At 41.3% G+C, this 20,515-nt stretch overlaps 1 protein-coding gene across 10 annotated transcripts in view; it reads right to left on the reverse strand.

The window, feature by feature from the left end:
• Positions 1-20,515, reverse strand: part of TLN2 (talin 2) — a 142,182-nt gene that overhangs the window by 50,166 nt on the left and 71,501 nt on the right. For all 10 annotated transcript variants that reach the window (XM_064389389.1, XM_064389382.1, XM_064389388.1 and 7 more), the window contains 16 exons: positions 18,657-18,733; positions 16,882-17,062; positions 14,926-15,039; positions 14,187-14,295; positions 13,301-13,509; positions 13,061-13,159; positions 11,827-11,994; positions 11,420-11,714; positions 10,338-10,504; positions 9,158-9,286; positions 7,613-7,726; positions 5,689-5,802; positions 4,256-4,390; positions 3,217-3,345; positions 2,503-2,605; positions 734-942 (listed from right to left, as the gene is read on the reverse strand). In XM_064389389.1, the coding sequence (XP_064245459.1) occupies positions 734-942; positions 2,503-2,605; positions 3,217-3,345; positions 4,256-4,390; positions 5,689-5,802; positions 7,613-7,726; positions 9,158-9,286; positions 10,338-10,504; positions 11,420-11,714; positions 11,827-11,994; positions 13,061-13,159; positions 13,301-13,509; positions 14,187-14,295; positions 14,926-15,039; positions 16,882-17,062; positions 18,657-18,733 (2,352 nt within the window). The remainder of the gene's footprint in view (positions 1-733; positions 943-2,502; positions 2,606-3,216; positions 3,346-4,255; positions 4,391-5,688; positions 5,803-7,612; positions 7,727-9,157; positions 9,287-10,337; positions 10,505-11,419; positions 11,715-11,826; positions 11,995-13,060; positions 13,160-13,300; positions 13,510-14,186; positions 14,296-14,925; positions 15,040-16,881; positions 17,063-18,656; positions 18,734-20,515) is intronic.

Below are 20,515 nucleotides of genomic sequence, written 5' to 3' on the forward strand. Positions count from 1 at the left end.
ACATTCTGACCCTTACAGGAACATTTTTGAGGCTTTCAGCTTTCTCAGTTTGCTGGCCTGCAGTCTTGATTTAGGCTCATCCATGGGATAGGATGGTGTTGGCAGGGCAGCCCCACGACTGCTCCTGGCACCTGGGATAAAGGCTGCAGCACTGCAGACAAGGGAATCCCCTGAAGTTATCTATGTACTAATCACAGAAATTCTTTGCATGCTACTTTTTACAAAGTTCTGCTACTTATTACAAAGTACCTTTTAAAGCAAAGGTATCTTCATAAGAAATTATTTACAATGCAGGCAAATTCTAGAACTTTTCAAATCAGTAAAAACAATCTGTCACTCCTAAAGAATTCAAGCATAGTGGTGCCACTCATAAAGAAAACATGCACTCCCTTTTTGAATGTAACATGGATACAGATCTTTTCTTTGAAAATTATCAGTTTAATGGCTAGCTCACTTTTGCAGCCAAGCAGTCTCCTCACATATGTTGTGGGTAAAAGCACAGAGCTGCAACTTTCTATATTTTTCTAAGAATTGACTAAAATACCATACTTTATACCATCTGCATTGTTTAACCTAGACATAATGTTATTCTGTGAGAGCTGTTAAAAGGAACAGAAAGCTGACATACCTAGCAGCCTTATTTTCTGTCATTCTCTCTCCTTATTCAATGCTGATTTGGAGTAAATTCACTGCATGTTTGACACCTCAAGCAGCTGTTCAAGTCCCAGCTTACCTGGGCTAGTCTCTGCTGACTGTCTGCATCCCCTGGGGCAGCCAGGGCCTGCTTGGCCTCCTGGATCAGCATGGCAGAGCCTTCCATGACATCCCTGGCTGAATCCAGCATGGCATGGGCTGCCACAGGGTCACTGGTAGATGCTGCAACCCCTCGAGCTGCCTGAGCCAAAGTCTTCAAGGCCTGAGCAGTTTCTCTGGCAGCAACTCCTGTGGTCACATTTCACAAGGATTTTATTAGTACCTTTAAAGATAACCTCTGTACTTCATGCCATGATCTTGCAGGTAATGATCCTATTGCAAAATAACACTGCAAATGCAATTTAAAAGAAAATCTTCACACAGGAACAAATTTAAATACACAGTATCATTTGCTTATATTGAAATGCCTGTAATGAAGCCATAAAGTAAATGTTATAGCCCAAAGACCACATTCTGGGCACAGCTTCTACACCAGTGACTACATCCTAATGAAGCACTGAAAAAGAAGAAAAGCTAAAACCTGTAGATGAGTAAAAACTCATACTCCAAGCTATGGGGGAAGTGACTGTTTGCAAGAATGGTGCACAGGAGTTCAGAGCCACAGCACAACAATAGTTTAACTTCAAGCAATCCAAAAAGAGATTATTAGGAATGATACAACTTGATATAATCTAACATCACTGTGAGTAAAAACATAAGATAACTGAATGAAGTCATAGAAAGACTGTAATAAAATTACCTTCTATGATCTGTCTGGCCAGTGTTAAAGGACATCTACCAACTCTAGTGCTAAGGTGCAGGACTATGTGAATAATGGTCTCCTTCTATTTACAAAATTATTGAAAAGGAACTCATTGCTTTGTAGGGTTTCCTACAATCCGATGATAAGAGAGCTACTAGATTTAGCTATTCTTTATCAGCTGCAAGTATCTGTACTCCCTTGTGTGGTACCCAGTGCCTACTTCTGCACAACTATGTGATAGAAACGTGAGCCATCTTGATGAAATTCCATCTGCTTCAAATGAAAGCAACATGCAATTATAACCAATGAAGTGGTCATTGCCATAACACATTTTATCAGTAATATTAGATAAAAAATCTTATGGGAGCATTTGCAACAACAGCTTTCATTTCTAACAGAAATAAGGACATAGAACATTTTAACATCTATGACTAAACTTTTGTCCCTCCTGTAGTGCATTTTTCTTATTAAGGTGTTTTTATTTCTAAACTAAAAGTACAGGTACAAAAATAAACTGTAGAATCTGTGTGCCCAGGTTTCCTGCTGGCTTTAACTCAAACCATGCAAATGTGCTCAATGAATCAGCCAGAGCAGCTGCATTGAGCACATGAACTGGTAACACCAAGGAAGAGATGCAGTTCTGAATGTCACCAAGCTGTCCCCACTATGTTCATATCCTGTAGCTTCAAAACATATCTGAGGCACCCTTTAAACCTTCTGTAAGGACATAGCAACATTTCCAGTGGCACTGACCTTTAAAATGCAATACATTTTATTTCAGCCTTTCACAGAGTTTCTGCAGCACATATTTACAAAAACAGCAGATGTCCCAATCTAGTCTGATTAAAGACAGAGCAGATTGCATCACTGTTCTTTTATGAAGTGTGAGTCACACTCAAGTCTTCATAACTTACCACAATTCACTATCAGCACTAAAAAAATGAAGCCATTCCTTGATTTAAGTAGTCTGTGACAAGAAAACCTTTCATCAAGGGGATGGAAAGCAGAGGTTTCATTTCACAGAGCCATTATGAATAAAGCAGTACCTGTGTAGTGCTCGTTGCCCTGAGCAGCACAAGTCAACAGCTGGGCCATTGAAGAACCAACTGCTTTGGATGTGCTTCCCAGGTCCTGAGTGCATTTCTCAAGCTGTAAAAAATGCAAAGAACAAATCAATTAGTTTAAGCTCAACAAAAATACATTTTGTTTTAAATAGTATGAAAATTTCCTCATTCCACAAAAACCTAAACTTTCACCTCAGCTACTGAACACAAACACAATTTCTCTGAAATCTGGCTAACAGGTTTTCCCTGTTCAGAATGAAATAAATTAACATATTAGGCAGTGTGACCAATAAAACTTATTTTACAATTAGCAATGGAAGTAAATACCTTCATCCAAGGAAAGGCTTTTTTCCCCCCAAATAAACAATTTCAGTTTCTAAGCCTACTAGAACTGGTTGTCCTGAGTTCTCATCATCGTCACTACTGAAAAGAAATTCTTTTTGACAAGACCAAAACATTATTGTTACCAAATTGTCATTTGTACAATAGAGAAGGAAGCCCTACAGCCCTATGAGTAACTTTACTACAGAACATACTGTTGCTGTAGTAATAACTTATACTCTCTTTAAGAGAATCAGTGCAAAATCCTGTCAGCATGATTATCCAAAGCTGCATTACTTGTTTTGCCTCTAATATTTAAGTTTTTAACAGCTAACTTGGTTTGTTTTTAAATGAAGAACATCCTTCCTCAATTACAGTTTCTCCTGGGAGAGGTTTTAACTGTCCATCCACAGCTGCCATCTTCGCATCTTGCAGTTCATTTTTGAGTGTCTGGACTGTGTTCAAAGCAGAATCAATTTCCATTGGGCCACAAGCTTCATGAGCCTATTCAGAAATCAGATCAGTACCACTGTTAGCAGCTGTAAGCAACTTTCAGAAACAGTAAATGCTTCAGATCTATTCTTCCATATTATTTCTCTTTCTATTTTAGAGGCCATTGTGAGCCCTCTAAGGGTTATACATCATGGATTCCATGGTTCCTGAAGAATATTTTCAGTCTGTGAAGACAATAACACCCTGCTAAGAGGCACCAGGGGAATGAGGGGCACTTGCCTTGTGTGCATGTCCCTTCACAGCAGGCAGCCCAGGGACTGAGAAAGTAATTGCTGCACTCTGGACTTCCCCTTGTGCATCATGACCAAAATCCAAAATCCCACTGACTCCCTGATGTGGCAGCCCACACTCATCAGTATGAGATGGAAATTCTAGCATTAGCTCAGGTGTAGCCACTTCAATGCCACAATCCTGGTTTCAGGCCTCAGTGTACACACACAAAAAAGATCAGACTTTGCACTTGCATTTTTTAAGCCCCACTCAGTTTAGAAATCTCTGTGTGAAACACAGAGCATCTGCTTCCCTGAATTTTAGAGAAGATGATTCCAATTCACAATTACAGCACAGAAGAGCTGTAGCTGGATTCTCACTGGCTTGGTGAGCCACAAAATGTGTTCCCTTTTCCCTGCTCTCTCTTGAATGTAACAGCAGCTCAGTCTTGATGTGCTGCTCTGTTACTCTGCTCCCATTTGTCTGCTATGGAAAGGGCAGCTCAAGCTTTTTCACTTTTCTTGTCACTTCTCCCTCCCCTTTCTCTCACGATACAGAGGCCACCTGGGAGTCTGAGTAAATTGTGCACAAAATGCAGCAGTGAGAGGTGAGCCCTGCCTGAGCATGAGCCACTCCCTCAGGGGAGACAAGAAGTCCTCTTGTTTGCTGATTAAAAGCAGTATTTACCTACCTTCTGCGAGGCAGTTCTCAGCTCTGCTAAGCTGGTAGCAAGATTCTTTGCACACTGACTGAGCTGCATTGCTGCTGCCTGATCAGTCACTGTGGGCACAGCAGCTTTAGCAGATGCCACCATTTTACTTCCAGGCTGTTCAAAGAACAACAGTGAACACAATTAGTTTCACCAGCTCATTTTCTTTAAAGAAAGCTCAGGATTCAATAAAAATGCTTTCTCCATTCACACACTCATGAGGTTTCTAGATTTTTAATGACTAGCACATTACTGCAGCTTAAGCTGGAACATCCTGTCAGAATTCTGCCACATTTCCAAGTGCTCTGCAGCAGGACTCATTTGTGCTTTACTGGGACAATGACCATTCCATTGGTTCCAATGTCTGCCTGAGGCCTTTGAATACTCATGTAGACTACTTAAAAATACTGAAATGTGAAATTTTGTCACTCAGCATTCATGTACAATCAGCTAAAGGTGGCAGAGATGGCAAATTTCTCTCTACATTTTTAAATACTAACCTCTGCCAAAATTCTATGAAATTAAAATTGTAATTCAAGCAGTGCCTCTACACAGGGATTACTGCTGATACAATTAAAAACCTTTGGTGATTCTCATATCACCACTGTACACACATACAGCCCCAGGGGAGATGCATCAATCATGTGAATGACTCCAGAGGGAATCATAAAGCAAATACTTAAACAGAGTGAGAAGATGGTTTGTGATCCCTCTGCCTACACAGGACCATAAAACCCTGCTAAAGCCACCACATTTCAGGTAAGACTAACTGATGCCAAGTAATGATCATGCCACTACACAGAGAATTGGTTTCTGGTGTTGTTTTTGCAATGTTACCAATAAGCCAATAGTTTTGTTATCAATACTCAATATTCTACCTTTCTATTTTAAGATGTTTTAGAAAAAGCACACAGTCAAATTTTGTGTTTTTCCAAAACCATCAATCTAGATCTATTATGCAGACTAATATCTAAAAAACTACACTAGTATTCCCATTTATTTCTGAGGAATTCTGAAACTTGTTGCTGCAAGACTAAGTTTACCTTGCCTAAAAAGGTTACAACAGCTTGTCACATATGCAGACTCAGACCTCTACTCAGAGAGATGCTAAATTCTCCCCATTTTGTTCTTTAAACCCTAACCCAGAAGACAAGTGTATAGCAATGAATGTTTCTTCTCCATAAGCACACTTTTGTCATGTTACTTTTAACCTCAATGTCAGCAGCTCTCACTCTCCATAGGTACAATGTATTTTAGCCACCTAACCTGAGGAACCAAATTCTGCCTGTGGCTCACAGCAATGAACTTCTTTACATGGTTCTTAATAGATTACTGGTTATTTATCACAAATGAAAACAGACAGCACTAAAAAAAAAAAGCTTTTTACATCTACTGCAATGATTGGTTCACTTCACCTGAAGGAAATTCTGGCTGGAATTGATTAAAGCAAGCTGGGCACTGAGGTCTTCTGCCTGAGCTTGACTTCCTCTTACACCCTGCACCAGCTGAGGAATGTGGTCTGCAACATTCTAAAATGGACAAAGGGAAAAGATTTTTAGTAAGAAAATAAAAACTAAAAAAAAAAAAAAATCCTCTGAAAATAAACCAAGCAGGTTTCCCACTTCTCTTAAAGACAACTGCAGTATTCCTGAGTAAATTATTTCTGTGCTATCATAGAACTAATTTAGGATGCATGGAACCAAATTAATATGCAATAGGAGTTTTTTAGAGGTGTTCTACATAAGAAATCATTATTCAATCTACTTATTAGTTAAAGGCTCCCACAAGACAATCCAAGATTTTTGTGCAAATACATGTGATGTACACAATACTTGTGTACATCAAGTATTAATTATTTCCTTTGCATGTTCAAATGGCAATAGTGAAGGTGATAGATTTCTTCAAGAGAATGTTTTTCTGAAAGCAGGATATTCTCTTTTACAAATAAGCACCTCAGCCTACTTTTCCTTGGCTTCCAGCAACACACAACTTCATACATGGCTGGAGCATTTGCAAGCATATATTGCTAAAACTTTATTCCTGGACTATCCACATTTATGGGCCCTGTCCATCCATTTCACAATAACACTTGAGCAGTGCAATATTAAATTACCACCACCACAAAAATGTAAAAAAGTAGATACTGAATCTTCTCTGTCATTTAAGAAATGAGCATCAAGAAAAAATTAGAGTGAACAATAAACAACAGTTATCAGGTTGCACTTTTAAAAAATTCATTCTGAAATAGCAGCTCTCTACAAGACAATTCTGAAGTATACTTGAGCTATCTTATTTAATTCCAACATTTCCTAGGATTGCACCATGACAAGATGTAATTGCAGAATGTTGATGTGGTTTTTAACAATACCATCTTTAATGGCTTTGTTCTTGTTCCCCTCATAAATGGCCTTGGATGCAGAAGAAAATCCCTTTGCATTCTGCATACTGTTTTTTGCAAATATGGCTTAAACACAAAAGGAAAACAGCTTCTCATCAGACTCTGAATTCTAGCTTGGAAGTATAAAAATGTGCTTGACTTCATTCATACCTTGAAATCTGTGATCCTGCAGCTTTAGCTTCAAGCTAGGAATCATGGTAACCCCACTGTAAGGCCTGTCATTTATGTTTTTATGGTGACATTTAAGGTCCCAGTTGCTTGGAGGTGGAACATCAGAATAGCAGGAGCAGTTGTCAGTTATATGATCAGTTATATAACTGATATGTTAAATTAGCATTTCACTCCATTATAGTATAAATCACTATTGCTACTTCATCCTTCATTACAGAAAATCCAAACGTTACCTCTATCCCACACCAGACCTCAGTCCCATTTCACTGTATGTATGATTCAACAGCCTGTTTTGATGATCAGGAAGCTACTCCCCTGCTGAAGATCACACTCACACACTGAATGCAGGGCCAAGGCTTAGAATCACAGTCAGGGAATCACAAATTCCTGAGCAACTGGATCCCTCTGTGCAGTGCTTCCAGTACAGCTCTGCACATGTTCCATCACTGGCTGATCTGTACCAAAACTTGTAGTAAAAGCATTTCAGGAGAATTGGTTGTTACTGAGCAGTTACACACCTGTGCATCCTTCTCTAAGGTGTGTGTAACAGCCAAGTGTTACATGGCACTAAAGGAGTTCAGCAATGCACAGATAACACAGTAAATGAGAGTTCTCCAGAATCCACACACATGAACACATGCAGTGTTGCTCTGTTTTCCTTTTTTTAAAGCTTCTTTTGAGGTTGCAACACTATTATAGAAGGTGATCCTCATCAGTTCCCCAAAAAGCATTGTTCAAGAGTTATTTGTCATGGGCTGTGCTGTGTTTACCTTGCAGCTCTGCACAAGTTGCTGGTGGGCTGCTGTGTTCTTATTGGAGACAGCTGCATTCTGAGAAGCGGCAATAGTCTGAGTAGCAGCAGCTGCAGCTTGTTTAGCTGCAATCTGTGGAGAAGAAGAAAGTTAAATCAGTGCTAAAAGTGAGTAATTCAGAGGATGAAACACACATCACTATAGGTAACTTTGACAGAAACAACATTGACAAAATAATACATTTTATCCCTTAATTTCATTTGCCTTAAGGAAACCTCAACTGACCACCACCGCTCTTCTCTCAAGGTGAAAATGATTGGAATACTGTTACCCATCTCTGATTTGCCAATCAAATGCCAAAGAAAAAGGCAGACTTAAAAGCATTCTATGCCCTTACTCTTTCACAGCTTAGGTTTCAACAGGAGGAAGATAAGTGAACTACAAACAGCAGAAATGGTCTAAACAATGAGCTCCTTTTGAAGGCCAGAGGAAACAGGCAAAGCACAGCAGTGCTGCACACTGCTGCACTGATACCTCTGACCCAGGACTCAAGGGAGCCAATTTCTGCTGAGGCTGCTCTATGGCAAAAGAAAAGATCCTAAAATGACATGGAGGTACAGAATACTGCAATTTCTGAGTCTAAAAGCATTCTGAAGACCTTCTTCAAATGTTATTATCAACATCTCCCTATCACAAAAATAAAAATTCAACAATTGATCCAAGGTACTCCCAACATGTTGTACAACACTAACTGGTGCAGTAAAGAGAAGCAAGCATGAAGTTCATTACACATTTTACTCCTTTGTAAGGCAGTATATGTTATAACAGCAGAACATATAAAATACTCTTTTCATAAAAGTTTCTTGAATGCAATTAGAAAATTACAGACATCAGCCTTTATTTCCTAAAGTACTCCTGATTTTTAGTTCTAGACAGACACAAGAACTTAATATGTTTCTGGAACGTGGTCACCTTATTGCGTCTGAATCAGACTAATGCAAAAATCACAGTTGCAAACTAGGAACTATGAAAAGTTTCTGTTTTCAATCTGTCTTTTTTTCATTTTAGTTGAGAATGTGAAGATCAAACTTTGCCCACAAAACAAACTTCCATGGTATTTTATCCTTACTAAATTGCATTTCTCCTTCTTGGCTGGGCCACTAGATAGGATCTATCTTTTTACTTCCACTTCTGCTTCCTGATTCTGAGTAATTTCCCAGTTTAACTGGACATGCTGAGACCCAACTAACTTTGCTCAGAAATTCATCTGGAACTCTATATCCTAGTAAAGGCACAAGAGGTACTGTGTAAATGGCACACCAGAGAGATAAATTAACAAAGCAATGAAGCCATTTCAGCTCAGCTGTTTAATTTTAGGACTAAGCCACCATCAAATGCCTTCTGAGTCAAATCCTTACACCACTTTACCCCATACAAGTTACTCAGTTTTCTGAGGACTATGTTATGATATACTGGCATGCCTAATTCTAAGCTTTGTACTCTGGAATTGACCTTACAGCACTGTCATTCTCTGCTTAGCACTTTCACTACATGATTTCCAACCTCTAATCTGTTGACAATTTTCTTCTTGATGGCATTCTGTGCAGCAGCATTGGTAGCAACCCGCAGTCCCTCTGCTGCCTCTCTCAGACGTTGCTGTTGATCTTCATTTTCAGGATTGGCTGCAGCTCCCTGCACAAAATTTCCAAGCAAAAACTGTAAGGCTGAGCAAAAATGACCGGAGAAAATGTGGATGAGCATCAAGACTTCAGTTCAGATAGCATCTGCTACATCAGCATTCATTTTCCTTAAATTATCATTAGGAAGTTAGAAGAACACTGAAGTATTACAAAAATTCAGAAAGTCTGTTTCTAGTGGAAGGCTGTTACTGTCTATGTCTGGAACTTAGAGGAAGAAAGCTGAACATTTGCTTCATCCACCACTTCAGGTGCTTGGGAAAAAAGCCTTTTTTAACTGCTTCTCCTTTGATCTGAAATAATATACTTGTATGGATATAGGTTTTTGAAAAAAAACCCCAGCTTTCAAAATTCCCAACTCAATATGTCTTTCAGTAACTGCAGTCCAAAAATTGAAGTTTAACACAGTAGATCTTCTCCATCTGAAGTCAGAAAATACTGCAAAGTCAAGGATAGGCAGCCAGGCACACAGGCATTCTGGAGTCCCAGCAAGAATGGCTGACCCTGCTGCCATAAAAATCATAGTGCAGGATCTGGGAAACAATTCCAAGGCATATTCCTCCCTAGCAGACTGAAACAGGTTTCCAGCACAGAAAGGGAAGAAAAGTTGTGATATTTGTGTCTCTTGTGAAAACAAGGAGGGAAGGATGTGGAAGGGAACAACACAGGCAAGATTCCTCAGGTGAAGGAAACTGTATCTTAGACAGCGGGGAGCTGCTTTGCAATGACTTCAGTAAGAGATTGCTGTGGTTCTGTTGTTCCACTTGCACAAGACCCTGCACCAGGCCTCAGGGCTGGTGTAACTGCCCTGCATGGCTTGAGTCACGACCACTATGCACACAGGAAAGCAAAAGCAGTGCAAGATGACCTTTTAAAAGCAAAAAAATCCAGGTAGCTAATAAATTGGTTTTTGGAACGTAGCAAGTCATTAAATGCTGAACTTTTACAGGACAAGAGAAACCATCTTTACTAGATGCTGTTTATAAATCCCACAGACCCTCTCTTCAGCCTCCCAGTTTTAAGCTGACAGTTCATCTCCCTGGTACCTTTGCAGCTTCCACCATGCGGGCTGTGGAATCTGCCAGGAGCTTTGCAGCAGCCAGGAGCTTCTTGGAGTTCTCCATGTCAATCTCTGCTTCTGCATCAGACCTCATGGCGTTGACGAGGTCCGAGGTGGCCTGAGCCAGCACCCTCGCCTGCCGCACCATCTCACCTGCGGAGCACAGCTGCACTTTACTGCTGCTCTCTGCACTGCAGTCCTGCCTTCAAAACTCAGCATCGTTTCACAAGGCAAACAGGAAGTTACATTTGCTAAAGTATTTTTTCACTTCAAAATTATATATATATCTATAGATATATATAACTTGAAAGTTTCACAAACAAATCTTGTATCCCAATAAAAATGACAGAAACCACTGCAGTGGAGATGAAGAAAAAAGAGTAGTATTTGCAATCTAGATAATAAGACCAAAACACACCATCAGTATTTTTAGGTAATTTTGAATATACAGTTCAAGGAAACTCCTGTCCCAGCAAAGACTAACAAGTCTGCTTTCAAATCACAGCCAATATTTAACTTGTTCAATAAAAATTATCCCTCTTCTTCATGTGTTTCTGTGGAATTCTCTTTTGTCTAATATAAACTGAGAACTTTCTCAGAAAACACTTAGCACCATTAAAATGGTTCTAACCAAAAACATCTTGTTTCTTGTTTTACAAGCTGCACTTTTTAGAAACATCTCAGAAGAAAAAGCAGATATAAGTTTAAAAACCTACAATAAAATCTATGCATAGCAATATCAATCACTGTGAAGTACTTGACCAGGTGCCTGTCCTCTTATTTGGAGGTGAGAAATTGCTGTACAATACCATGAAGTGAAGCAGTGGCAGAAAACAGACAAAATATTACAGTGTTCCTTTAGCATGGTATTGATAGTTTTCACTGAATATTTACTCCACCTAGCACACAGCTACATGCACACTGCTGATTTATACATGGGCTGGATCACCACCCATGACAACAGCACCAGCTTAGAAGCAGAAAACAGAGAAGAACGATTTTTATTTTCCTGACTTGAAAGGTGCGCGTGTGAACCGCGGCAAGCTACTGCTCCTGGAAGGAACTCACCCGCATCCCCCATGGAGCTGAAGATGCTCTCGGTGACGCACATGATGGTGTCCGTGGCCTGGTCGTAGCGGCCGATGGGCTCGCCCCGGCTGGCGAACTGGCGCACGTGCTGCAGCAGGTCGTGGAGCGCCTGGCTGACGATGCCGGCGGCCGCGCTCACCTGCTTCAGCAGCTCGCTGTCGTCCGTGGCCGCCTGGCAGGCCCGCACGCAGTTCTCCACCGAGCGGTCCACCAGCTTCCCGGCCTCGATCAGCTGCTCCTGGCACACCGGGGAGCTGATGGTGGGGCTCACCACCTGCACGGGGACAGCACCCACAGCAGGTTTAACAGTGCATTCTCAAGGGCGTTGGGAGCACAGCAGCACCCACTGGGCACGAGGCTCTGCCCCTTCAAACCCCTCTGCCTACCTTAGCACAAGCCACAAGCTGGGAAGTAGAGAGTGCACACTGGGTAGCAGCAGCAATGACCCTGTTCTGCAGGACCGTGTCCTCAGCCACCTGTGCTACGTTCTTGGCCTTCAGCACCAACATGGCAGCAGCGTTGGCAACAGCTTTGGCCAAACTCATCAGAACATCCTGGTAAAGTAAAAGGAAAACTCAGTCAGCGACATGAGAACACATCCAGGTATAAATTCCTGTAGTCACTAAGTTCAAATAATTTCCTCCCATTTCCCCACTTAAAATCCCACCTGTATACTTCAGTTTTTTAATAGGATGGAGTCTTCTAATGCCTCTACTGTTAAAATGATCTGGTTTTCCAGTAAAGAAAATCTTTCCAATACACTTATTTATAATTTCAACATCACAGCAGGCAGAAAATCTTGCATTTCAAAAATCAAACCTGCTACTTTTTGTTTTGCTTTTAGATATGATAAACCATCCCCTTCCTTACCCACTTTCTCCAACACTCCATAACACAGATAAGAATGCTTAAATTCTCTCTCTTAGCCAAGAGTTGTAATACATACATTCAACTAGGAATATAAATGAGAACTCTGATGAAGTTCACAGATTCACTGCTGGTTTTATTGGCAAAAATGGCCTGTAAGTTGTATTAGGAGACACCTTGCACACAGTGCACTCCAGGGGTCCATGTGCTGCTGAAAAGTACTTTCCCCTGGTTCTGGAGTAAACATGTCTTTAGCATTCAGTGAAAAAATCTACACATGTTATTTACAGAGGATTTAAGAGCACTGGTCTTAAACTGCTAAGAGCAAACACTGTTAAATCATAAGGCATTATGATTTTGTAACTGATGCTACTTTTCATCTTCAATAAATTCTGTTTGCAATACACCTTTTTTTTCTACTCAGTTTACCGAAATATTTTATTAACTTCTCCATGTTAACATGTATACATACAGACAAAGCAAACACTTACATAAACCCCATTATATTTAATGAGAAGAAATACAGTGCAAAAAGCTCTCCATGAAGCATCTGTATGATGCACAGAACGAAGTAGGGGTTCCTATGAAATCAGCACTCTGATTGTGTAATTAAAATCAACTTCAAAATGGATTCAATTAGCATAGAGAACCTTCAGCATTTTCTAACCACACTTTGAGCAGCCTGGTTTTATGCAGGGACCTCCTCATTACAAAACTGCACAGTTCTGCCAGTGACCAGCAACCCCTGATTACCTGGAACCTTTCATCTGTTTCATTTTCCCCAATTTGTCTCAGCAGCTCCCCGCTGGCCTGTCCAATGCTGCCAGCTGCAGTCAGAACTGTCTGGCGAGGCTGGGAAGAGGCAACAGTGAAATGCATTAATCCACAGAAAATGAACTTCACTTGCATTTTTATTTCCTCAAGGAACTTGTGCATTAGTGTGCAAGCAATATGGCCAAAAAGAGGGAACCTGAGAAGTTTTTCTTTACTCACCTCTCCTGAAGTAGGCTGCACAGCCTTCAGCAAGTCTGAGACAGCACTGGCCAAGGTTCGAGCAGCTTTCAGGAGGTCTTCTCCACTTCCAACTTCATCATCCATGAGAGCAGCAAGCAGTTTCACACCTTTGGACATCTCAGTGAGGTTGGAGGAGATGGTTGTAATTGCACATCCCACAGCAGTGTAATCAGTGTCAACTGGGTCCCCTGCAGAGCAAATGGTTTCCAATGATCAGAATGCTTTAGTGGCTAAAAGGGAAACAGCAGCAGCTACAACCAGCTACACTCTGGTGAGAGATAAAAGAGACATTTCAAGACAGCCATGCAATGCCTACTAAGTAATGTGTCACTTAAAAAAACATTAAATTGCTATAAATTTTCTGATTTCTACATTTTTTTTGCAATAATCTATCCTCTAATAGAATGTTTCTTCATTCAATGCAATTTGCTGAAAAATCCACAGTTTCAGCCTCCTTCAATACTGAAAGAACCTAAGGCAATACAATTTTGTCTCCTTTAAGCCACTCGCAGCTCCCTCAACCTGTAAGTTGTTGAAGAAAAGCCCACTGTCAATAAAAACAATCTCTCCTTAACGATCAGATCAGCCATGCTTTCTTGTAGTAACCTTGCAAACACTCTCTACTCTGTTGGATAAGCCAGCTACATTTTATCTTCACTACTGTTACACCTTTAGAGAAACTAAAGATAGATGAAAATTGTGCTGAGAGGGACACCAAGTTTGTTTCACACACCAATGCACTTAGCTATTGGTGTGTTTTAAAGAAAATTTTCTGCAGCTGCCCCATACTGAGTTCATGTGTTTCTTGATTTAGATTTAGACAAATAGTTAGGAGACAAAGGAAATCCTTCCCCTTGAAATTTACCTGCTGTAAGGTTAACAACAGATGCAGTTCCTGCAGTGATTGCATCAACCTGAGAGTGTATTTCATGTTTTGATTCATCAACCTTGTTCTGAACCCATACTCTTGATGCCTGAAGGGCAATAATGAAAAGAAGAATTAAGGACTGCAGTGAGGTTCTGTAAGGCAAGATACTAGGTACATATCCCATTCCTTTGTGAACTTTTAAAAGTGAAGCAGCAGGCCCTTAAAGTGAAATATGAATACAAGCATTTTCTTCTGCTGATTAATTCATTACAGATTTGCTCTCACATTTCAACAGCTGCCCTTTTAAGGTAAATGCCATAAGAAAGGCTCAACACTCTTGACTGACAGTCCCCCCTAAGCAATAACCCTCTGGCTCTGTCCTCCTGCCCTAACCTGGATCATGAACAAATCATATTAGTTCTTATTTTCCATGTCTCTGGGAGGTAGAAAGTCCCACCATTAATACTGTCCATAGTTTGTGTTTAACTGTACATATGCCCACAAAACAAGAGCATTCCAGGCAGGTTTATGCAAGAAAGTCTGCTACATCTGGTCTCAGAGACTGATTAGAGTGAAATGGGCCACTGTACATGAATTCCTTAAAGAGAGCAAAAAATTTTTACCCCATCTTAAAAGCTTTAGCAGTATCACTTTAGATCTGGGGGCAATGACTAAACTGGTCTGCAAACAACCCAAAGCCCCAAGGCTCACTTGTGTATGGATGAGAAGAGCTCACCATGTCCTGCCCCAGAGGTGGCAGGTTGTCCACTTGGCTGAGGTCGGCCTGTGCCTGCTGCACCGCGTGCATGCTGCTGTTGATGGTCCCCATCAGGGCCTGCTGAGCTGAGGTCTGCAAGGCAGAGAAGGCAATGGCTGGCCTGTGCTCCTGAGGGCACCTCAGGCACAAACCACACGTGCATGAAGAGAGCCTGAGTGACAGCAGTCCAGCAACCACACCAGGCCACTTCAGAGAGCTGCCTTTTCCTGGCACAGTGGACTCACAGTCCTGAATCTGCTTATGCCATTTTACACTCTGTGCCACTTTCACACATAGATAAAGTGCTCAGCCTTCTCAGCTCAAATCATGGCCAACAGACACACACAAGCCCACTGAGCTGTTTTACTGACCTGCATTTGAGCAGCATGAAACCTCACTTTGCTTAGGAGATCATTACTGATTTCCTGGGACAGCCCCCCAGTGCAACCAAGGATGATCCTAAAACTAAATTGTCATCAACATGCATAAGCTACCAGAAAACTGAAGGGGTTTAGGCAGAGCAGGATGCTGTCTGTGGCAAAAATTTTAGCTGCAAGGGTGGCCTTTAGGAGAATTAGCCAGAGGCTGCCCCATGCTGGGCACAGCTGGTTCTAGACAGCTCCAACAGACCCAGCACAGGACACAGCTGAGTGCAGCAGCCAAACTGATGGCACCTCTGGGAAAACATTGGTGACAAAGGGCAGTGAGGGCAAAATGGAGTTCAAGAAACAGCCTTGCAAATGCCAGTGCCTGACAGGGATGTGGAGGGCATGCTCAAGACAGCAGAGCTGAGTTTCCTTAGCCTCTGGGAGAGCCAAGTGTGCAGGTATTTCTCTGCAGTCTGAAGAGAGGGCCATGTTGGAGCAGATACCCCCTATCTGCCCTGCAGACCACAGAAGACCCCACATGCAGCAGGTGGGTATCTCCCTGACAGGAACTACAGCCCACGGAGAGGCTGTGCTGGAGCAGGGCCTTGCCAGGAAGAGCCCAGGGCTGGAGCAGGCTCTCTTGAAGGGAACTGCAGTTCCTAGGGGACCCACAGTGCAGCCAGTTTGTCCTGGACGACTGCAGCCCACGGAAGGACATGCTGGAGCAAGGAGGGCAGAGAGGGGCTGTTACAAATTGAGCACTTGTGAGCAAGGAGTAGTAGAACAGCTACAACTGAAGGAATGAAATTGAATCTGAGTAAAAAAAGGGGGTGGGTGAGAAGAATTTTTAGTTTTCATCTGTTTCTCATCATCCAACTGTATTTTAATTGGCAGTAAATTAAATTAATTTTCTCCAAACTGTTTCACCCATGATTTTGATTCTGTTTTGCCCATGAACATATTTGATGATCTCCCTGTCTTTATCTTGACCTATACTGATATAAAGCTTCTCTTAATCTTATCTATCCTCCACACAGACTTGAGCTGAGGAGTAGGAGTGCCTGCTGGGCAGGCATCTGGCAAACAGCCAAGGTCAATTCACTACACAGACTATACTTCTAGTAGTATGTAATGATTTTAAGCACTGCTTATATTCTCTAAATGCTATTTAGGGCTTGTGAAAGTCTTTCAATTTAAAAGAAAAAAAGCACTATCGGGTTTGGGCCTGGTAAAAAATGTTAAAGTTGGTGGGCTAGTGATAAGTTAGAAGTAAGCCTTATCCTTAAAATTGCTCACTTTTGCCAGTCTTTAAACCTTTTTCTTTTGCCCTTTGAATACTTAGTTTTAACTACTTAGAAAAGGCTGGAAGAGCCTACTTTAAAGAACATGAGGAAATAAATCAAAAAGTGACACCCTAAGTATTTAAGGGATACTCATAACTTCTGTTTGGTAGAACAGTCAGGACGTTACAGCCAGGAGCCCGGGTCTCAGAAATGCGTATAACATTCTGTTTCCGACTACTTGCTGCCCACACAGGTTCCACACACAAAACAAGGGGGTTTCTCACAAGAGGGGGCATGTGTCCTCTGTGCATCTGGCCAGTTGTCACTTGCTGCTGAGGGGAAGGCATGATGCCAACGTTGAAAGTCTCGGGGCCGCTGGAGCCGGAGCGCATGACAGCCGGCAGCGCCACGGAGCCGTGCTCCACCTTGCCGGTGCGGTTGAACTGCTGCTGCAGGATGGTGGGTCTGGGGAGACAGCCAGCACACGGTCAGTCAGCTCCTGCACACTGAGCTCTGCTTCCTCTAGGATTTCAATTGCATTTCACAACGTTTGGAGAAGCTGGAGAACTGTATGGTTTTTCTTTCTAACGTATTGGAAAAAAGATAATCTGTGGCTTCTGGCAGATCAGTTAATAGCACTAATGAGCAGGCACCAAGGAAAGATGGCAATCTGCAGTTTTGTTAAACATGATACAATAGCTTTACCCCTTTTAGACACAGAGCAGACAGAACCAGAACAAGGTTTATAGCATAACAACTGTTTTGTTTCAGTTGTATCACAGGCTGACCAACATAAAATAGAAGCATGAACATTGCTAGTTCTCCCTAGAACTATTTTGCTAGTACTCCCTAGAACTAGGATAAAAACTTACTTTCTTCCCCCTTTATACAAACAAGCACACGCAGTACTTGCAAATAATCTGGCAGTTCTCCAGATACTGGACTGGAGAATAATAAATAAAGTTGCTGCCATCCACGGTCCTGAACTGCCTTGCCAGATATACTGCTCATATTTAAACATGATTCAACCTTTAATAGCTAGAAGTGTTGACAGAAATTCAGGCTGTAACAACAACACTCTGCTGAGGGGAAAAAAAAAAGTGATTTCAACTATGAAAAAATCTTGTATTTATCTACTACAAGTTTTGGGCTTCCCTGCACAGCACTTAACTAACAGTATATTCTGGAAGTGATTTGGAAAGGGCCATGTCAAAATAAAGCACATCTGAACATGTGTGATCCATCAGAAGATGAAATTTCCCATAAGGCCACATGAAATGCCTAACAAATCTATCTCATATAAACTGTAGGCTTAACAATAAATCAAATGGACTTCTCACATACACACTGCTGACACTGCCACCCTCAAGAGCTCCAAGAAAAGACTTGAGTGCCTCATTACAGCTTATAATGTCACAAATCTGTTTTTATGGTCTCACTGCACAGAAAGATCTGACATTCCTTTTCAAGAGTGTGGTGAGCTCCACAGTTCTGTGTTTCCCTATGTTCAGTTACTCTCCCATCAAAACCATAACCTGACCCACTTGTACCAAACCCTTTCCCCTACCACACCACACATCTGATGGCTGTGGCTGGTGAAATAAGCCAGCTCTGCTCATAATACTGTGTACAACTAAACTGACAGGTGTCAAATCTACTGGAAACCACAGAACTGGCAGAGACAAGCAACCAAAACCTTGTAAATCACACATGAAGATGAAAAAAAATACTACAACTTTTCAGCTCTGCTTCATTATCCCCCTCTCTGCCCCAGCATTTTACTGAATTACAGCCTGAGTGCCTTTGTTCAAGAGTCAAGTTGATGGTGCCATTGCTTGTTGCCCTAACCAACAGTTTTGTGACAAATATCTGCTCTTTAATCCTTGAATGAAGCTAGGAGCCTGCTGAATTGCCTGGGGACAGTACTTCCTTCTATTGAAATACTCTGTAGAAAACCATTATTTCACAGTAATAACTGTACTACTTCAGTTGAAAAAGCTGCCACAACTAAATGCAGCACTCTTAAAACAGACCATTTCCTCCTGTTGCATGCACTCACTTCTTAGGTGAAACAGATTCTTCCAACATGGTTGATTCCTCATCACCTTCAAGCCCAAATCTATCTTTACTTTGTTTCTGGAGGAGAAAAAAAGAGAAGTTAAACAATGTGTGTTGTTTCTTGCTTTCTCTCCACCATTTCCTTGCCATTTATCACAAACCTAAACAAATGACCTGCAGAGCCTTGGCTGGTGCTGAACACCAGTTCAGCAGTGCTGCTGGGCACTGAGTGAGAACACAACCTCCCCAGAGAAGAGGTACCCTTCAGCATTCAACAGCCCAGGTTCTGAACCCTGGCAGATGATGTAAAGGAAAAAAACCTGCTGGTGCCTTTTTGAACAAAGGTATAAGGAAAGTGCTGAAGTGTTACTGTATGGTGCTACCTGCTGATGCCTTAAGACCTTAGCCTTTATATTTTTCAAATCCTGTACTGCATAACTCTAAACTCTATATAAAATGTTAGTTATCTGTCTTACATTTTGGTCGGACAAAACAATCCCTCTAGGCCTCAGATCCAAGGACACCCTACAGCCTCAGGCCCCAGAAAGTATAAACAAAAGTGAATTGGGGGGGAGCAAACTGGGGGAATGTGACTTCATCAGCTGAACCTGTAATTGGAGGATTAACTCCTGATATGTAAATGGACAAAACTTATATCTGTCTGAAAAACTCATGATGACCATCATCCATTTTGGGTGTAGCCCCTTGGGGAAGCTCTGTCTGCTCTTAATACACCTAAAGGTCTTTGATTAAATATTGATTAAATATTTGTCTGGCCTCTGTTTCTAGGTAAGCTCAAAAAAGACATCACTACCAGTAGGAAACACATACCCACAAGTAAAGACAATAAATTGAATAGTGTCTCCAAGTCATTTTATCATAGGTACTTTAAAGTTCAGGACAGTCTGACTTCAGGCTGAAGACTGAGGCAGGGGTTTTATAGTGCTAAGAGATTTGTAAATATACCTAAGGGCAGTAAGCCTAAACCACTAGAAACAACAGGAAACTACAAATCATAGAAATAGTGCCTTATAAAAAGAGTCTATTTCTACTTGTTGCCTAGTGCAGAGAAACTGTCTGCTTTCCCTCTTGCTACATGATTTGTAGTCCGAGTCCATAGAGATGAATATAAATAGAGAAGTATCCACTGTGACCTTCCATTCAAGAGGAACTCCTCATGCACATCCATATGAACACACAACTTTGGAGAAAGAAGTTCTTACCACTAGAGTTTGATTTTATGCATGAACTGAAACTCCTTCTTTCGAGTCATGATTGTGCTTTACTTCCATAATAATGTGAAGTAAAAAAAAATGTACTGTTTTTAATTTAGATATATGCTACTCAAGTTCTGTGTTCTCTGTCAGCTCATTAATGACCAATCATTAAAATTTCAGGACATGAGGAGTTGGGTGGAGTGGGGGGGAACACTATACTAATAACACTTGAGCAGAAAAAATGTACCTGGAGAAAAGGAGTTGGACCAGCCCAAAACACACCAAGAATTAACAGCATGCAACTGAAAGCAACAAACCCCACTTTGGTGCATCCATCACAGAGATTATGTGAGCTCCAGAACTACAAACTGCAGCTTCTCATATGAATCAGGGGTGTTTATGATTTAACCTGTTCCTAATACATTAATTTCAAACTGGCTGTGTCAGCAGATGGTAGAGAAAAAAAAAATCAAAGGACTGGGAGTGTAAATTTGCACATTTGTATTCTATCAAGATAGAAGGCTGCTTTCATTTGGCATTAGACAGTAATGCTACTTTTGAATCAAGTTTTAAACCATCTACAGAAACCTGCAATTTATTTGATGTTTATTAAACCTGAGCCTGACAGCCTCAGAGAAAAAGG

This window comes from Passer domesticus, chromosome 14 (genome assembly GCF_036417665.1).
Source record: "Passer domesticus isolate bPasDom1 chromosome 14, bPasDom1.hap1, whole genome shotgun sequence".
Classification (NCBI taxonomy): domain Eukaryota; kingdom Metazoa; phylum Chordata; class Aves; order Passeriformes; family Passeridae; genus Passer; species Passer domesticus.